The sequence below is a fragment of the Moschus berezovskii genome, chromosome 12 (genome assembly GCF_049115385.1).
Source record: "Moschus berezovskii isolate FMDL1 chromosome 12, NW_MosBer_1.0, whole genome shotgun sequence".
Taxonomy (NCBI): domain Eukaryota; kingdom Metazoa; phylum Chordata; class Mammalia; order Artiodactyla; family Moschidae; genus Moschus; species Moschus berezovskii.
In genome coordinates this window covers 88,208,953-88,228,466 of record NC_142471.1, presented here as the reverse complement: position 1 = coordinate 88,228,466, position 19,514 = coordinate 88,208,953, and the positions used below count along the sequence as shown (strand labels likewise).

Below are 19,514 nucleotides of genomic sequence, written 5' to 3'. Positions count from 1 at the left end.
ATTTCCCAGGCAAGAATATTGGAGAAGGTTGCCATGCCCTCCTCCAGGGGATCTTCCCAACCCAGGGATTGAACCCATGTCTCCTGTATCTCCTGCATAGGTAGGTGGGTTCTTTACACCGAGCCATCTGGGAATACCCTGGCAGCCAGACTTGCTAACCAATAATTCTCCATTTTGGCCAATGAGGAACACAGTGGAAGGAAAATAGAAATCTCAAAAGAATCAGTTCCTGGGCTTGGAAGAAGGGCAGGAGGAATCCAGAGAGGACAGGATCTTTCAAAAAGGCTTAGAAGAAGGTATATATCAAGAAAAAACAGGGTGAAATTTGTTGAGTTGCCAGATGAAACTCAGAATGCCCAGTCGAATTTGAATTTCAGATAAACAATGAATTCTTCTTTAATGTAAGTATGTTCAAAATATTACATGGAACATATGTATACTTAAAAATTTTATCTAAAATTTGAATTTAACTGGATGTATTATATTTTTATTTACAATATCTGGCTACTCTCCAGTATTCTTGCCAGGGAAATCCCATGGGCAGAGGAGCCTGGCGGGCTACGGTCCATGGGAGATCCCAAAGAGTCAGACATAACTGAAGTGACTTAGCACTCACTAGATGGAAGGCATCCCAGCAGGGCAATAGACAGGAAGTTGTCTTAACTGTCCTTTAGGTAACTAACCCCCAAGCCAGATCCTCTGAGCTCGCCATCCTTTCTGTAAACCTACTGACCACTGGCGCTGGCGGGCTAATTTCTAGTACACTTGGCAACTTGCATTCCAACCGAGTTGTGTGATCAATGAATGACAGATATGAGTCCTGAACCTGTTTATGTTGATTGTACTTGACACTAAAATAACTATTAAAAATTGATCAAATACAGTACAAGTAGAAAGATGTCTTTCAAAAATTAAGGCTGAATGCTTTGGAAATAAAATTAAGGTGCTAAAAAGATATTGAGTGGGTTAGGCAGCACAAAGGAGAAATATGTTTAAAGCAATTGAACTTATACCGTCATATCCCACACTTTTGTGACCTCATGGACAGTGCCTCGCCAAGCTCCTGTGCCCGTGGGATTTCCCAGGCAAGAATACTGGAGTGGGCTGCCATTTCCTACTCCAGGGGATCTCCCTGAGCCAGGGATCAAACTTGCATCTCCTACGTTGCCAGGCAGATTCTCTACCACAGAGCCATGTAGGAGGCTGCTTTGCAAAAGTCTTTCATTTCATACTCTACTTTAGAGAGACTAAAAATTGAAAGTTATAGATATGCCAAATGGGAGCAATTTATTCAAGAGAGGTGATGCATAACTGCAGAAGACCTCTGCTGAGAGAGAAGCCTACAGCAACACATTGGCGAATCAAAGTGTTTTAAGATAAAAGGAAATATTTTAAGTGTGTATCTATCATATTCTGTGATTTTAAACAATATTTTTGAAGGAAAAAACAACTGCCTGACCCAGTCACATTAGAAAAGGGTTGTTTTAGAACAATGGCTCTTAAAATGGCTCCATGAATCTTCAGCACCAACCAGCACCTGGGAATTTTGTTTTAAAAAAATGCAAATTCTTAGGCCTTCCCCAGACTTAAGAATTTACGCTTGAGGTGACGTCCAACAATATGTATCCATTCCAGGTGTTTCTGACACACATTAAAGTTTGAAAACCACTGTCTACGGCCTGCAGCAAAAGTGTTTTGACAGAGTGGTAGGGAATAATTTATTTAACAGTCATGCTCCTGGCAGAAAGTGAAGAGGAGCAATGGGCTGTTGATGAGGGTGAGAGAGAAGAGTAAAACAGCTGGCTTGAAACTCTGCATTAAAAAAACCAAGATCAAGGCATCCAGTCCCATCACTTCATGGCAAGTAGAAGGGGCAAAGTGGAAGCAGTGGCAGATTCTATTTTCTGCGCTCCAAAATCACTGCAGATGGTGACTGCAGCCATGAAACTGAAAGACGTTTGCTGCTTGGAAGGAAAGGCAAACCTGGACAGCAGGTTAAAAAACAGAGACGTCACTTTGCTGGCATAGGTCCACAGAGTCAAAGCTATGGTTTCTCCAGTAGCTGTGTACAGATGTGAGAGTTGGACGATAAAGAAGACTGAGCACTGAAGAACTGATGCGTTTGAACTGTGGTGCTGGAGAAGACTCCTGAGAATCCCTTGGACTCCAAAGAGATCAAACCTGTCAATCCTAAAGGAGATAAGCCCTGAATATTCATCTGAAGGACTGATGCTCCAATATTTTGGTCACCTGATACAAAGAGCTGACTATTGGAAAAGACCCTGATGCTGGGAAAGATTGAAGGCAGGAGGAGAAGGGGGCAGCAGAGGGTGAGATGGTTAGAGGGCATCCCTGATTCAACGGACATGAGTTTGAGAAACTCTGGGAGATAGAGGAGGACTGAGGAGCCTGGCGCATGGCCGTCCAAGGGGTGGCAAAGAGTTGGACATAACTTAGCAACTGAAAAACAACAGCAGCTGGATGCCTGACTCCAGCAGGCAGGGGGAATGTTGAGACGACACAGTGCTGCCTCTGGAAGTGGGCGCTAGTGGATGAAACTTAGAGACAAACAGTTAGAGGACAGGGAACTGAGAGCTCCGATTGCAGGATGTCGGGGGTCCAGAAGATCTCCCGGAATGGAACCAGGACTTCAGAGCAGACGTGCATCAGGCAGAGGGGAAGATGGGCTCCAAGGAAGTAAAACACTGTAAATAAACTTCCCTTGAGGAGCAACCCCATAAGAAGGAAACTACCAACTGTATGTAAAGCTTCTTGGCTGTCTCCTCAGATGAAGAGATGAATCGGGTTTCTGGATGGAAGGACTGAATATAGGACTGTCAGTCGTTCTAAACGAATTCATAGGTTTGATATCATTTCCATCAAAAAGTTTCTCTTGGATTGGTCTCTAAAAAATAATTTTGAAGTTTATCAAGAAAAATAAATAGGTAGAAATAACTGATAAGTTCTTGAAAAAGAAAAAAATACTGATGGGAAGGGGGAAGGGACAGCAGGGAAGGGATTGGGGGTCTTGCCCACCTATGAGCCTTGAGTTCAAATTCTAGCTCTGCTGCTTATTTGGTCTCTAAACTTGGGCAAGTCATTTATTCTTACTCAGTCCTAGTTTCTTCATCTGTAAAAAGATAGTTATACTAACCTACTTCACAAGGTTATTGTGAAGAGAAAGTTAGAAAAATATATCAGGTGCTTAATTAATATAGTGTTTGCCATGTTGTCAGCATTCAAAAAATTATGATTGGTTCCAAAATATTCAAAATAAAGCTATAAAAATTAAAGCAAAGTTTAAAATTTAAATTATTTTAGAATCATTTTAGATATTTACTTCACACCAGAAGGCAAAATAATTTCCAAAACCAAAGAACAGGATTTTATTAAGCAAATGAAAACAGGAAACTAATTAAATGTTTATTTGATTTTTGTGAAATTTCTAGATTTTAAATCAACAGGAAATTGCAAAGAAAAATAGCAATAAATTTAATTATTTAAAAATATTTGTGCAGAAGGAAATCAAAATTTAAAGGCAAGTAACAAATTGGGAAAATATTTGTCATCAATATAATGGACAAAGGGGAGAGAGTTTGTTCAATATAATGGACAGAGAGAGTTTCTATAAACCAGCAAAGATGATGCTAACTTTCACACAACACAAAAAAATAGAGGATAAAAACAGACAGTTTAAGTAAAGGAACTTAAATGGCTTAAAATTTTCACCTTCACTATAAAGTGAAGAAATGCAAATTAAAATAACTGTACATCAATTTTTATCCAACAATTCAGCCAAGAGTTTTGAATGGCAATATTCAGATTCAACGAAGTTGTAGAAGATTGCAGTCTCCTTTTTAACTGTTGGAGAAAGAATTGGTAGATTGCCAGAAAATAATGTACCAGTTTACTTTAAAAGTCTTAAGGTGATCAACTCTTTGACTCAGTAATTCCATGTCTAAGAATCCAGTCAAAGGGAATCATAATTTACTCAACGTGGACAAAGATGCATGAACAAACATGATCCTCACGATATTACCATTATAATTACAGAAAGAATCTGAAAAGGGGTAGTGGAAACAGGGAGAGGTTGGTAAAAGGGTACAAACTTTCAGCCAGATGATGAATAAGATCTTAGGGTCTAATGTAAAACTTGGGGACTACAGTTGATAAACTGCATCTATATACAACTGAAATTTGCTAAGGGAGTAGAACTTAAATGTTCTCACCAAAATAAAAATAAATATGCGAGATGATGGATATGTTCTTAACTAGATGAGGGAGAATCTTTCTACCACACATACACATATCAAATCGCCACAAGGTGCTCTTTAAATATCCTGTAAATTTCTTGGCCAATCATACCTCAATAAAGCAAACATTTTTAAAAAAGAATAAAACCTGAAAAAAACTTCAATCTCCCAAAATCATGAATGCATGTTAAAATGTTCAGAATATAAACTACAGAAAAATTGTAGGGACTTCCCTGGCTGTCAAGTGGTTAAGACTCTGAGCCTCCACTGCAGGGGACATGGATTTGATTTCTGGTCGGGGAAGTAAGATTCGGCATGCCACTCAGTGTGTGTGGTGGGGGGGGGGGGGGGGGTGGGTGGAGAATGACGTCACTTCCATACACATGGAGAGAAATACGTATTCTAATAAAACCAATCTCAGGTGATAGGATGAGGCATGTTTTTACCTTTGCTCTATGTTTTTCTCTAGTTCCTACCCTCTCTACCCTAACTGCGCGTTAAAAGCTGTGGTTTGAGGCTGAATGACTGAGCGAATTCACTTTCACTTTACACTTTCACGTATTGGAGAAGGAAATGGCAACCCACTCCAGTGTTCTTGCCTGGAGAATCCCAGGGACGGGGAAGTCTGGTGGGCTGCCGTCTGTGGGGTCACACAGAGTCGGCCACGACTGAAGCGACTTAGCAGCAGCAGCAGCAGCAGCGGGAGATGTGGTGGCAGGTGATATAGGAGGCAGATTCTTTTAGGTTCGGAAGGAGGTGGGGTCGTAGGCTAAAGGAAAAGAACAAGGATGGAGGAAAAAGAAGATAAGGACAAACTGAAGCTAAGGGTAAAGCGAAGAGAAAGAGGGGAGAAAGAGAAGGAGCGAGGAGGGAGCATGTAGGGAGGGAGACGCTCTCATCGCTTGGCAATTACAACATTCCCAGCACTGAGCTAACTGTGCTACGTGCAGGACCTCATTTTATCCTCAGGATATCCTTTATCAGATTATTACAGGGTCAGATTATTACACAGTCTACTTTATGGAAGCGAAACCCAAGGCGTAGGGACGTAAAACAGCTTGTCAAAGGTCACACAGCGCTGACAGTGAAACTGATCCCGGAAGTCAAGGGCACTGACCCCAGAGCAAATGCGCTCATAGCTCAGTTCCACCGCTTCCCAAAATCCAAGTGCAAACGAGATTCCGTTTCAACTTGTCAGAAAGCAAGGCATTCTGAAATAATAATCTTTAGGAATGGAGAGTTAGTGGTCAGCACTGCCCCTGACGGCACTGGGGTTGGTGGAGTTTGGGGCGGTAACAGCGTGGGAGGACACAAGTGCAGTCGTCAGGCAGCAAATGGGCCATTTTTAGGGAGGCATTTGAGGCACAGGGAGGGTGTGTCTTCTAATTATTATCTCCCAGCAATGGACAGGTATTTGAGATTCAGTGTCAGGTTGCCTATTTCAGGACAAGGGGAGTCTGGTCACTGTAATCCTCTTACCCTTCCAACCCAGCTTTGGGGACTCAAAGGATAGCTAGTCCACCCTCCGTCCCTGCCCTCCCCTCCTCAAGAGCCCAGCTCTTACACTGCGCTCCATGCTCAGTGGTCACGATTATCCACTGGGAAGCAACGTTCATGGCTTTCCTGTGAATGATCCCGTTATCTACATGGTAATGCTCTGTTCCCACCACCTCCATGCCACAGCACTGCGCTGGGTTTAGGGCAGCCAAGAGTGGAGAAGAGACTTGTAGGATACTGCATGATATCACTGATGTGCAGTTTTAAAACAACTCAAATACGCATGCAAAGAGAAACAAAGATTTCCCTGTTGGCTCACTGATAAAGAATCTGCCTGCCAATACAGGAGGTGTGGGTTCGAATCTAGGTCAGGATGATCCCCTGGAGGAGGAAATGGCAACCCACTCCAGCATTCTTGCCTGGAGATTCCGACAGACAGTGGAGCCTGGCAGGCTGCAGTCCGTAGGGTCGCAAAGAGTCGGACATGACTTAGCAACTATACAGATTGCTCCTGATGTGGGGTCTTGTTTAGTTACTAAGTCATGTCCGACTCTTTTTGCCACCCCATTGGCCTGTAGCCTACTGGGCTCCTCTGTCCATGGGATTTCCCAGGCAAGAATGCTGGAGAGGGTAGCCATTTCCTACTCCAGGGGATCTTTCCAGACCAAGGATTAAACCCATGTTTCCTGCATCAGCAGGCAGATTCTTTACCACTGAGCCACCTGGGAAGCCCCAATATGGTGTCTGGCTCCCTTTAAACTATACATAAGGACGAGAAATACTTTTCAGGACCTGGCACAGGGCACAGAGAGAATGGCTCAGGAAGGGATCTCCTGCCCTTCCATTACGGCCAGCAGGAGCCTCTGCTAGGCTCCAAGGGATGCATGGTGTTGTACTAAGTGAGCCAGACATGGTCCTTGCCCTCCAGGGACTCCCCACATAGCAGGATCTCTAGAAAAATCCACAGAGTTAAGATGCTATAGGAGAATAAGAGTGGCATAGGATGACACATTGCTTGTGTGTGTGTGTGTGTGTGTGTGTGTATTGAGAGGACACATCAGGGTTCCTGGATAGGACAATGCCCATGGTATTTAAACAAGAGCAGCTAGATTTAGCCAGAGGTCCAGTACTCTTGCCTAGAAAATCGCACGGACGGAGGAGCCTGGTGGGCTGCAGTCCATGGGGTCGCTACTAGTCGGACACGACTGAGCGACTTCACTTTCACGCATTGGAGAAGGAAATGGCAACCCACTCCAGTGTTCTTGCCTGGAGAATCCCAGGGACGGGGGAGCCTGGTGGGCTGCCGTCTATGGGGTCACACAGAGTCGGACACGGCTGAAGCGACTTAGCGGCAGCAGCAGCAGCAGGAAGTAGGGAGGGGAAGAATGAGACTGTGTTCCAGGTGGAGGGAACAGCATGAGAGCAGTCACCATGGCAAGAGGCAGCTCCTGCTGGGTGTAAGGTGACCAGGACAGATTTGTTCTGTATTGTAAGACATCCTGCTGGAAAGCATCCTGCTGGAAAAGGGGCAGGACAAATAAAATTACAGGGTGGAAAACAGCAGGGGACAGGTTGGAATTGAAACCCTGGTGGCGGTTTTTCAAGCCAGCTGTGGAGAGACCCGAGGCTGGAAAGGAGGGTCCTGGGTGCCTGGTTGAGACTCAGGCTCTGGGTGTGGCCTTGGACTTCCTCTTCATTCTGGAACATTCCATACCTAGATTGGACTGAGTGACCTAACACCCAGAGGGTAGCTTGCGCAGTAAAGACAAGTTGCAGCGAAGAGAGCTATGAGGGAATAATTAGATATCTGTGGGACCTATATAAAGGATAACAGAAGGGCCTCGGAGAAGGTGATGGCACCCCACTCCAGTACTCTTGCCTGGAGAATCCCATAGACGGAGGAGCCTGGTGGGCTGCAGTCCATGGGGTTGCGAAGAGTCGGACATGACTGAAGTGACTTAGCAGCAGCAGCAGCAGCAGCAGAAGGGCCTACCCCCGCCCAATGTCAGCCATCTAAGGACATCTCACAATTTCCTCCTTTTTAAGGTGTTAATTATTGCCCAAATCCCTGATAAACTGTGAAAAGGGGAAGTACAGGCATTAACACTTCTCCATGAATTAATTTGTGAGCAATTATTACTTTCTCATTTTGACCTTGAAGAAATGAGACCAAGGGAAGTTGAGTTTAAAAAAAAAAAGATTATTTCGGAATAAGCTTCCAGAAAATTTGCAGAAAATACACAGTTTCCATATCCTCTTACCCAATTTTCCCTCATGATAACATCTCAGATGACCAAGCTACATTTGTCACGATCACCAAACCGACAGGGTACACTCCTACGAACAAACCTCCAGGCTTGATTTGGACTTCAGCAGTCTTTCCTTTTTCTAGGGTCCAGTCCAACAGACTACCTTGCAGATAGGAAGTCATGTTAGGATTATGCCCAGAAGAGTAACAGCAGACCACGCCCAGACACTCTCCAAATGCCAGACACCGCGTGGGTGGCCGCATGTCTGTACAACCTTATGAAGCTGGAACACAAGCCCATTTTATTAGTGAGTGAACTGAGGCTTGCAAAGGCCCCAGACCTGGTAAATGGCAGAACCAAAGACCCAGGAGCAGAAGGAGTTTCATGGCCCCTTTAGACCAGCACAAACCTGAACTCACTGTTTCTCAAGAACTGGGGCAAAGACTAGAACTGGGCAGTGTCTGCTGCCTCGGTTTCCCCAGCGCAGGGCTCCTCCACAGGGCTCCTCCCAGGGCTCCTCCACCGGGCTCCTCCCAGGGCTCCTCCACAGGGCTCCTCCCAGGGCTCCTCCACAGGGCTCCTCCACAGGGCTCCTCCCAGGGCTCCTCCACAGGGCTCCTCCACAGGGCTCCAGCGTTGAGCTGAAAGCCACCATTCATCTCCTCAGCTGAGTTCTCCGCAAGAAACAGTGGGAACTAACCGTCCAAACCCTCTACTCAAATGCCAGCAGACCTCCTCCAGGTTCAGATCCTGGCCCAGCCCTACAACAACTACTGACTTGGACGAGACACAGAACCTCTCTGAGCCTCAGTTTCTTCATCTGCAGGGTGGATACCCAACTTGGGAGTTGTCAGCAGATTTAGACAAGAAAAGGGACCTGGTACAAAGCAGCCACTTTGCCGAGGTCTAATTCTCATGTCTAAAATGCAAATGCAGGCATGTGCGTCTGTGCCTGTGTATGCACATAACATGCAAAACCACAGCCCCCTCAAGCCACTCGAAGAGGGTGCCTTAAGCCCCTTTGTAGACAGTGAAGTGAAAGTCGCTCAGTCGTGACTCTTTGCGACCCCATGGACTATACAGTCCATGGAATTCTCCAGGCCAGAATACTGGAGTGGGTAGTCTTTCCCTTCTCCAGGGGATTTTCCTGACCCAGGGATCGAACCTGGGTCTCCCACATTGCAGGCAGATTCTTTACCTGCTGAGCCACCAAGGAAGCCCAAGAATACTGGAGAGGATAGCCTATCCCTTCTCCAGTGGATCTTCCTGACCCAGGAATTGAACCAGGGTCTTCTGCCTTGCAGGTAGATTCTTTACCATCTGAGCTATCAGGGAAGCCTCCTTTGTAGATAAGGACAGGTCAATTCATTCCCTGTCCCTTAGGGGCTAACGTGAACCACCTGTCACTTTTCAGAGCCAGTGCAAGTCTGGGGATGAACTTCATATTGACAAAAGCCAGAGCTAAGAACACTGCCTCCCATTTCCCAGTATTCTGATGGAGACACAGTCTCTAGCCCCTGCTCTGTCCAGAGCAGTACCCACCGAGGTCCTCCTGACAAGAGGGGAAGTCAGGTGTTGCCCATCAGTGAGTTTCCTGTCACGGACCTAGACACAGAGACAGAGAAAGACAGAGAACGAGAGACAGACGGGAAGGGAGAGATGATGAACAGACTGGCTAAACACCCTGCTCACTCAGCATCTCGGTAACACGGCGCTGCGGTTCAAGGTCTCAGCGATTTCCCCAGGGCTCTTTCATGTCCATTTTGTCACGTGACATTCTAAGAACACAAAGATGTGCTTGAAACTAATCTCCAAATCATTTATCTAAAGCAGTCACAGACGGGGACTTCCCCACTGGTCCAGTGGTTAAGAATCTGCCTTGCATTGAAGAGGATCCAGGTTTGATCCCTGCCTAGGGAACTAAGATCCCACATGACTTAGGGCAGCTAAACTCGTGTGCTGCAATGGAAGATCCCACGTGATACAGCCAAGTGCCCCAAATAAGACACCACACAGCCAAATAAATAAATACAAATTTTAAAATAAAGCAGTGACAGACATAGAATCTTAATGATCTTTTCTGTGCTCAGCTATTGATCTGATTTTGCTTGGTAAATGTTAATTATCAAGCCAGACACACCTGCAGACAGAAGTCACATTACTCACATTTACAGGGCAATCTTTGCTGGCCATGTTCATCAATACACAAATCACAGGTTTAATCAATGATAACAAAGCTTTAGTTTTAATAATACACATTTTTCCTTAATTTCAGGAATTTTTCTAAAACCAATCAATCATTTCCTTAGTTGAGTGACTCACTGAAGACAGTTGACACAGTGATTGGCTTTTTCTGACTACAACCATTGCATTTCTCAGCCAGAAACAAAGCAAAAAATCTTTGCAATTACAATGATCACCAAAGAACTATCCTCCCATTCTTGATATAAAACTCCTCTTGAGATGAAAGAATAGCACCAAGAAACAGATAGAATTTGCCATGATTCAGATTTACAGTAGTAAAAAAGAAATGTAATAATTAGATATAATACCTGTAGATAGAATTTGACCCAATAAAAGACATATTTGAAGGATGACTGTGGAGATCCCCATTTTGCTGGGTTCTTCTCAATCTCAGTAAAAATGCCTTGATATTTATAGGTTCGTAGTTAAAAGGAGGCGTGTCCTCCGGGATACTATATTTGTATTGGTGCCATAAAGATAAAGGAAGTCAGAGACTTTTCTAACAATCAATGGCTAATCTGTGGGACAATTTAGGTGGGTTAGACTGATTGTTGTATAACAGTCTGGCAATTTCCCAACTGCAAAAGTGCTGATATTAGCAGTGCAATTTCCAACTTCCTTCTAGGTGAACCTCTAAGTCTCAAGAGCTCCCTGAGTATAGGCTTGACTTTAATCTGGGAGAATGAGAATGGATTTGTGGGAAGTCTGCTCCAAGACTCAGGGCAGAGCAGGATGTGGGCTGCTGAGCAAATACGGGACATGGTGCCAAGGGGAAAAGCATCTCTGGGATGGTTTGTCCTGGCAGGGCACTCTCCTGTTAGCCCCTGGCATTGAAGAAACGAGGAAGACATTGCAGACATAATTGGAGAGCAGAAGACATGAGAGATATCCATGGATTCCACGGGCTTATATTAGCTTTAGTCTTCATCTTCCGGGTCTCATACTCATTCCATAACCCAGGAACTGAGAAATATGTGACCTCGAACAGAACCACTTCCAACCATTCACAGGCTTTGATTGCATGCCCTTGGTATTCACACTGCCTGACCCTTTTTTGTTGTTCAGTTGCTCAGTCATGTCCAACTCTTTGAGATCCCATGGACTGCAGCACACCAGGTTTCCCTTTCCTTCACCATCTCCTGGCATTTGCTCAAACTCATGTCCACTGAGTTGGTGATGCCATCCAACCATCTCATCCTCTGTCATCCTCTTATCCTCCTGTCTTCAGTCTTTCTCAACATCAGGGTCTTTTCCAATGAGTCAGCTTTTCCCATCAGGTGGCCAAAGTATTGGAGCTTCAACTTCAGCATCAATCCTTCCAAGGAATATTCAAGGTTGATTCCCTTTAGGATTGACTGGTTTGATCTCCCTGCTGTCCAAAGGACTCTCATGAGTCTTCAGCACCACCATTCAAAAGCATCAATTCTTTAGAACTCAGCCTTTTTATTGTCCAGCCTGGCAAACCCACCAAACCTGCCTCCGACCTCCTCCAACTTTGCCCACAATCCCTCTATTATGTAGATATCACTTTGGGATCCCTGGTCTTTATTACCAGACTCTGGTAAAACTCCCACAACCTACCTAGAAGGTTTCCTGTTGTTTCCCATTCCCGCCAAATTCTCTTGATGGTCAGTAACTCTTGGTCAGAAGCATATGGCTTTTCAGGATTTGCCTTTGTTATCCTGGCCTGAGTGAGCCCTGTCCTGCCTTTCAGCTGAGATGTGGACGCTGTGAGATGACACCTCAGCTTCCTTGCCATGAGTTGTTAACCTCTGATCTCTTGCAGCTTCATTCTGGAAGGATACTAGGAACTCATGCCTTGTATCGGTCACCAGGCAGGATTTAGGGCCAGACGTCTGCATTAGGCTCCATCCAGATGAAAGTTACATTCAACCTTGGATTTCTTTTTTCAGTCCTATAGCTTTTCCCATTGTTCCCCAATCCCTCCTCTCCCCTTGATGAGAAGAGGCACATTTCCGAGGGACTTGACTGTTTTCCATTGTCCTACTGGCAACCCAACAATTGATGAGTGTCAGGTGACAGGAGAAGAGAACCAGCATACACATCTGCTAGGGAACCCGTAAGACCAGACAGCACAGTGGATTCCTCTATGATTATGACAGGAATGGTTATGATTGTTTGTTATTGCTTATTATGTTATGATGGTTATTATGAGAGGGGGTTATGATTGTTTGGATCCTGAAGTGCTAGGTTTAGGATCATAAAAAAAAAAAAAAAAAAGAGTGCTCTGATTGATTAGTAGTGCTTGTCCTGCACACAGCAAAAAAAGGAATAAGAGGCAGGAATACAAAATATCCATAATGGAGGAGGGGGTGCAAACGGTCCCTCCCCCACAGAAGCACACTGTCTTGTCTTAGAGACATACCTGCACGGTGACCATTGTGATAGGGCAAGAGTGTTAGTGCAAGTTGCTAAGGGGGGAAAAACCATGTGAGTCAATGGCAGAGGCAGTTTCTCTAAGGAAGTGAAACAAAATGCACTCAGGAGTCATTTGGCAACCAAGAATGGGAAGACCAAATGAGGAACAGGAGTGACCTTCCAGGACAGTGTGACAGTGGAGGCTGGGGGGAGGGGAATCCTGCCCGAAAATTCGAGAGGACGCCCCATGGATAACTCAGTTCAGAGCCCAAAGGACAGCAGCCCTTCCTCATTCTTGTCATTGCGATGACTCCATCCTCTACCCCCTGTGGTCAGCAGTAAAGATCCTAACACAGCAAGGGCTGGTGAGCTTTTTGTTCGCAAGATACCAGGAAGAAGGAAGCGGAGGGAACCTACCCGTCACTCCAAAGCCCACTGAGGAGGCATCCAGGTGGGAAGACGGGTGAGGTCAGTGGAGCAGGAAGGAGGTGGGGTTCCTGGGTGTGCAGGAAGAAGACCATGGGGCCACGGGCCACCTGCCACCCCCATGTGGGTCCTTCATCACCAGGACCCTATCCTGGCCCAAGGCCCTTTGTGTCCCACGGCCCTTTATCAGACCCTATTCAGAGAGGGCTTCCTCTTGTGCAGAAAGGAGGGTCCTGGGGGGATGCACCCCTTTCAGAGGGCTCACCTCTCTCTCTCCCTATCCCACTGACTAGAAGCATCTGGGTCAACAGCGTGTCTGGGTGGAAGAAAGAGCCACAGAGCTCCATTTCCTAACAAAATCTGCCATTAAGGACAGCGGGAAGAAAGAAAACTCATTGAAGCTCCAAGACTCGGCTCTCAGATCCTGTTTCTCAATGACCTTCCCCAGGTGGTTATAACCTGTTGAACGCCTGCTCTTGCAAACGCCAGAAGGTAGAACCCAGGGCCGGACCTCAGTCCAGGAGGCATGGCCTTGGGAAGAAACCTCTGTAGCGGTCATTCACAGCCTTGTTTAAACAGCAAAACCCTTTCCTAAACTGAAAATCACAGGGAAGCTCCAAGTAGGAACAGGTCAGTGGAACCCTCTGGGTGTGGCAGGGGAGTTCCTGCCAGCTCAGCGAGCACCCCCAAGCCCTGTCCTCCCCAAGGGCAGCCTGTAGCAGGTCTGGGGATTCCTGAGGGAAGCCAGCCCCTCCCTTCACAGGACCTGGTAGCCCAGCGAGGTTCCTGGGGTTGCCAGGGCTCAGTCCGGACACTGTGCTGGGGTCCCCAGGGTCTCCCCAGAGGAGGCACCTGCCCTCACCTTGGGTCATCTAAGCCCCTTTTCCCAGAGGTTGGCTCTACATCCTGCCTGCCACCCTGGGCCCGCCCATCCCTGTGGGGGTCTCTGGTCCCTGAGCCCGGGGGGCCCTGTGATCTGGAACAGACCTGGGTGGGAAGAGTCAGGGCCTCTGGCCTCTGAGGCATCACCGTTTGCTTCCAGATCCTGGAGGTCTGGGTGACCATGGCTCCCCTTCAGGGGTCACGTTGACCCTTAATATCTAATTTTACTGTTGCTGAGTAACCGGATTTAGTTGTTAGCCACTGTTACCGTAGTAGCAACCCTTTGGGCACTGTGTACATGATGCAGTGTTGCAATGTCACTCAGCTTTGCCCTCCAAGAGCCTGCCTTCCCAACCAAGCTATCGGGGACACGTACCCCACCCCAACTTCCAGCCTGAGGACCAAGCTGAGCCTCATCCTTTCCTCTGTAATCGGACACCTCAAGCTGAACAGGTGCTTAGTGGGCACTGACTGCTAAAGGTGGCTGTCAAGAGCAGACCCTGCCTTCCAGGGTCACCAATAGCCTCGAGGAGGGGACACCGAGGTCCAGGGAGGGAAGGGACTGGCAGAGCCAAGCCAGTGTCCAGGGTGGCAGGAACTGCCTCCCATGAGAAGGATGGAGAGCAGGAGGGCTGATACAGCTCCCCGGTGAGTGCGGTTCAACCTCAGACTCCTCCAGTCACAATCACAGCCCTCTAGTGGCCCTTGGTAATAGATAACAGAAGGCTCATCACATTCTCTGCATCTTTCCCAGGATGGCGCTGAAAACTCGCACCACGGTCTACAGGGCCCCGCTCAGCCAGCCCCACGGCCTCTCTCCACCCAGCCCGCTCTATCAGTCATCAACCCCAGGGCCTTTGCATGTGCCGTCTTCTCAGCCTAGAAGACTCTTCTCCCAGGAAGCTATGAGTTCATCCCCTCCCCTCCTGCAGATCTTTTCTGGCGTGTCGTCTCCTCTGGGCAGCCTTTCCTGACCACCCCTGCACTGCACTCCCTCCCACTTTCCTGGCTGTTCCTTTCTCCACAGCTCTTCTCGCCAGATGGCCTCCTTATATATTACTTCTTGTTCTGTTGCCTGTCTGCTCACACAGGCTCCACGAGGCAGGACGTTGTGTCTGTTTTGCTCACTGATGTATCCCCAGAATCTCAGAACAATACTTAGCACATAGTAGGGGCTCAAGAAATACCTGTGCAATGAGTGGACTGAATGGGTGTGGACAGAGGAAAAGGAAAGGAGACCAGGGCTCTTTACCCAGAGGGCTTGAGTGAGTTCTACGTCAACGGAGTGTCAACCACACGCTACAGACTATGCCATCCATTCATCTGTTCAGTCAGCAAATAAGTGCTGATCACTCACAATGTTCCAGGCACTGCGCTAGCTAATGGGGCTGAAATCCAAAGTCAAATAGACATGACCCTTGCTCTCATGGGCTTACCAGGTGACGCTAGTGGTAAAGAACCCGCCTGCCAATGCAGGAGACATAAGAGATGCAGGTTCGATCCCTGGTTTGGGAAAATCCCCTGGAGTAGGAAATGGCAACCCACTCTAGTATTCTTGCCTGGGAAAGTCCATGGGGAGAGGAGCCTGGTGGGCTACAGTCCATGGAGTCTCAAGGGGATACAACTGAGCGTGCATGCACTCGGAACTGTCACCTGTTACTAAGGTAACATAGACAAGAGGCAAGAGGTAAATCCATAGGGAGAAACATTTCAGATTGGGAGGAGAATTAGGAAGGAAATGAGCAAGTATCTGTGGTAGGGAGGGCTATTTGGATAGGGTGGTCAAAATCTCACACTAGCTCAGTAACTGTTTCAGGGATTCCTCATCTGAGGCTCAGAAAAGTTAAGTAACTTATTGAAAGTCACATAGAAAGTGGCAGAGCCAGAGCTTGAAATGAAGTCTGACTCTAAAGCCTGGTATTTTCCCACTGGACTCCAAAGCCTTTCCCTTTCCCCCAGAAGACTCTTTCTATTCAAATAGTGGGCCTTGTGTCTAAGTGCCCTCCACTGCAGGATGCCCTGCTGTGCAGAAACATTCAAAGGAACAGGCAGAGAAGGAAAACTGGCTCTGGGGTCATCAGAGCAAGTGCAGAATTTTTTGACATATGCCCCACGAAAGATGCTAAGTGACTTCTCCCTGGAAGAATGAAGGGAGAATATTTTTAAAGGCAACACTACATCTAGACCAACACGGTTAAAAGTGGTATAGGCAGCTTGTGGTGCCCAGTAATCTTGCAGCAAAATGGTGCAGGGGGGGGGAATCATAGTTGTGACCATCTCCCTGAAGTTGTTTCCTCCTTCACTTTTTCCTGTTAAGGTACATAAGGTTAATGAAGCCCAACACACTGTCTCTCCAAGGGGGTCATTGCAAGTGAGCAGGGAACCCTCCTCCCTTGAGAGTTGTCATGCAGAGTAAAATAAGTCAGAGAAAAAGAAATATCACACAGCATCCCTTATTTGTAAAAATCTACAAAGAAATGACACAAATGAACTTATTTACAAAACAGAAACAGATTTATAGACTTAGAGACGCACTTATGGTCACCAGAAGGGATAGGTGGGCGAAAGTGACTATTAGGGGCTTTGGGGTGGATATGTACACACTGCTGTATTTAAAATGGATAATCAACAAGGACCTGCTGGATAGTCCAGAGAACTCTGCTCCATGTTACATGGCAGCATGGATGGGAGGGGAGTTTGGGGGAGAATGGATCCATGTATATGTATCACAACACTGTTAACTGGCTATACTCCAATATAAATTAAAAGTAAAAAAAAAAAGAGTGAAGGTCCAACAGCAAAGTGAAGGAAACCCAGGGTGTCGGGGACGAATGGGAATGGCTGTTTCAGACAGGGCTGCCCATGAGTTGTCAGCATCACGGAGTGTTAGCTTTTTCAAGTTCAACTCGTCCCAGTGTGATCAGATTCTAGAAAATCCAGTTACACTAATTACACCCACCAGACACTAACCGGTGAGCCAGGAAGACCAGTTCATTCACTTGCAGTAGGAGTGTCCTCTGACTAAAGAGTTGTTTTGCTTGAAAGATCAAATTATATGCCAATAATTTGCTTGGGGAAGGAATAATGAGAACAAGGAAACTGCGCAGTGCCCAAAAGAAACTCTTATCGAGATAATGGAGCCTGTCATTACCCTTTCCTGGGAAGTCTCTGCATAAAGAACTGTTTTGGGTTCCTCTAAATGGTTGTCATTGTGGCCACCATCCTACGTCCCCAACATGGGGCCCCTGATAAGTGAGACCTAAACAGACTCAGATAGACCACCTCCCACCAGAGCACGGGAGAGCTTGGGCCACAGCCAAATTGGTTCATTTCATAGTTTTTCATGTTCAGTTCAGTTGCTTCAAAAGGGTGGCATTTGACAGTCTTTTGTTAAATTAAAAGACAAGAGCTCAGTTACTTTGGGAGAAGTCTTGTGGTCCAAAGGGGCTGGTGATGAGTCGTCTGAAGGGTGTCCTGAGCTGTAGAAAGGTCCTTCATCCCCATCTCCTTCAACACCTTTACCTGTGACTGGGGAACAACACAGAGGGAGGGGTGAAACGGAAATGGAAGATACCACCCGTATGCATGACAGTCTAGAAAGACTGAACCACTGGCCAAGCCAACCATGATTAAATGCACCGAAATCACTCCTGTCCTTGAGTCTAAAAACCAAGTGTACCGGTTCTGGAAGGTGGAGGTTGTTGGTTTTTATACATGTCAGAATGGACCAGAAATGTAACTGGAGTGCAGCGGAAAAAGGCACCACCAAAGATGGATGGGTCTTGGGCATCTTAATTGTTGCTTGAGGAAGCCTGAGTGAGGAAGAACCCACTTCCCTCTGGATGGTCCAGACTGTATTACAAGTTAGCAGTGCCTGCTAACCCACTGGCTCCCACAGTGTGGGCCCTGGACCACCAGCATCAGCATCAACCAGGCACTTGTTAGAACTGCGGAGCCTCGGGCTCTGCAGAGTGGGCCCCTGTAATCTGAGCTTCAACAAGCACCCCCCCACACCCCGCCCTCCGCCGGGGACTCCAAGGGTCATTCTGCACTAAAACCTGCAGGGAGCGCTGCTGACACAGTAGGCTCGCTTTCCCACCCAGGTGAGTAAAGCAGGGCTCTGAGCTGCTGGGATGAAGCAGGGCCAGTGGTAGTGGGGACGATGATGATAATAGTAGCTGAAGGCAGAAGATAATAGTAGCTGAAGTCAGGAACGGAAGCTGGGGGCCGACTGGATGGCAGGGGCGTGGGGACAAATGGGACAAAGGATCCCAGGATGACCAGTTCTGCTCCAAGTCACATGGAGACAGGGAGCCCAGGAGGAAGGGTGGGCACTGGGGACAATGAGCTTTTGGGCGGAGCCTCTGCCCCTCTTCCTTCCTCCTCCCGACAGACTCCTTCTGCTCCCGAGGCTTCAGGGACCTTGACATACACACACACCCCAGTTCTCTCTTCCCAGTTCCTGCTACCCCCTCAGTCTTCTAACTTCCTACTGGTCACCTCTACCTGCACAAAAGCTTAACCTGCATCTTCAGCAGATACAGCCCTGGAGGGGATGGGAGAGGTGGCCCCAGAAAAGATTCAATGAAAGACAAACAGCCCACGCCCCTGGGCTGGGGTGTCCTCTCCACCCAGGGTGGGGCGGGGAAATCTTAGATGGTTCCAAGGGCGGGAGGTTGGAAGGCAGATGAAATGGAGGGGTCATGAGTGTGATGAGAAGGGAGAGTGAGGCTGGGGATGGAGGAGGTGAACTTGGGAGGCACCAGGGAAATGAGGTCCGGCCCTGTCACCTTCCGTGTGGATGGGTGTACTAAGGACAGGGAGGGTGGCTGGAAGTGGAGTCTGGGAGCGTCACGTCAAGCTGAGGTTCTGGAAGTGGCTACGGTCTGGGTGTGGCCAAGTGACTAAAGGAAGGTCACTGGGCAGAGGGTATCCCAGAACCGAGGCTATGCTGGGCTCTGCACTCCGACACGATCCAGACCTGCTGTCTCAGACATTTGCTTTCTCAATCCCATCAGGTTTCAAATAACTTTTGTTTGAGGGGCCTTTTTGTCCCCACAAAGCTGCCACGTTTTATTTGCTAAATGAAGATGTTTTTAAAGCCCAGTTTTCATTATCACTGTTTCATAAACTAATAGATGTTTAAATGAAAAGAATCAGGGATGGTGGATCCTATTCAGGGACCGCCCCTCCGAGAAGGGGGTCTCCTTTTTGCCACAGATGGGTCCCTCTTCATCTTAGTAGCACTGTCCACATGCCAGCATCTGGGGGCCAGCGGCAGGCATCCCTAGTTGAAACACCAGGGCCAGCACAGCCAAAAGGCCAGCCCTCTACCCCAAGCCTGGCCAGGCTCACAGTCTCTCTGCCCCCTCCAATCTTTTATCCTCACAGAGCTGGAGTGAGCTTTAAAAGCCATGAAAAGAATCCTTGCTGAAAGCCTCCGGAGGCTATCCTAGGGCATTCCTTGTAAGACAGAGCCCCACAGCAAAACCTCTGGAGCAGGAACTATGCATCACCCTCTGGAGCAGGAACTATGTGTCCAGTCATCCCAGGGCAGTCCTGCTGTCACTTTCCATTGCAGGGC

General features: G+C 47.3%; 1 protein-coding gene and 1 long non-coding RNA gene across 6 annotated transcripts in view; one reads left to right on the top strand and one right to left on the bottom strand.

Moving 5' to 3' along the window:
* The window catches only part of DMBT1 (deleted in malignant brain tumors 1), a 69,188-nt gene extending 58,570 nt beyond the window's left edge, over positions 1–10,618 (bottom strand). For all 5 annotated transcript variants that reach the window (XM_055424464.2, XM_055424467.2, XM_088842402.1 and 2 more), the window contains exon 1: positions 10,552–10,618. In XM_055424464.2, the coding sequence (XP_055280439.2) occupies positions 10,552–10,612 (61 nt within the window). In that variant the 5' untranslated portion in view covers positions 10,613–10,618. The remainder of the gene's footprint in view (positions 1–10,551) is intronic.
* Positions 10,619–12,934: 2,316 nt separating this feature from the next.
* LOC148776043 (uncharacterized) lies at positions 12,935–17,019 on the top strand. Its single transcript, XR_016038836.1, has 3 exons — positions 12,935–13,073; positions 13,342–13,496; positions 14,685–17,019. It is a non-coding gene; the product is annotated as an uncharacterized LOC148776043 (long non-coding RNA).
* The last annotated feature ends 2,495 nt before the right edge of the window (positions 17,020–19,514 follow it).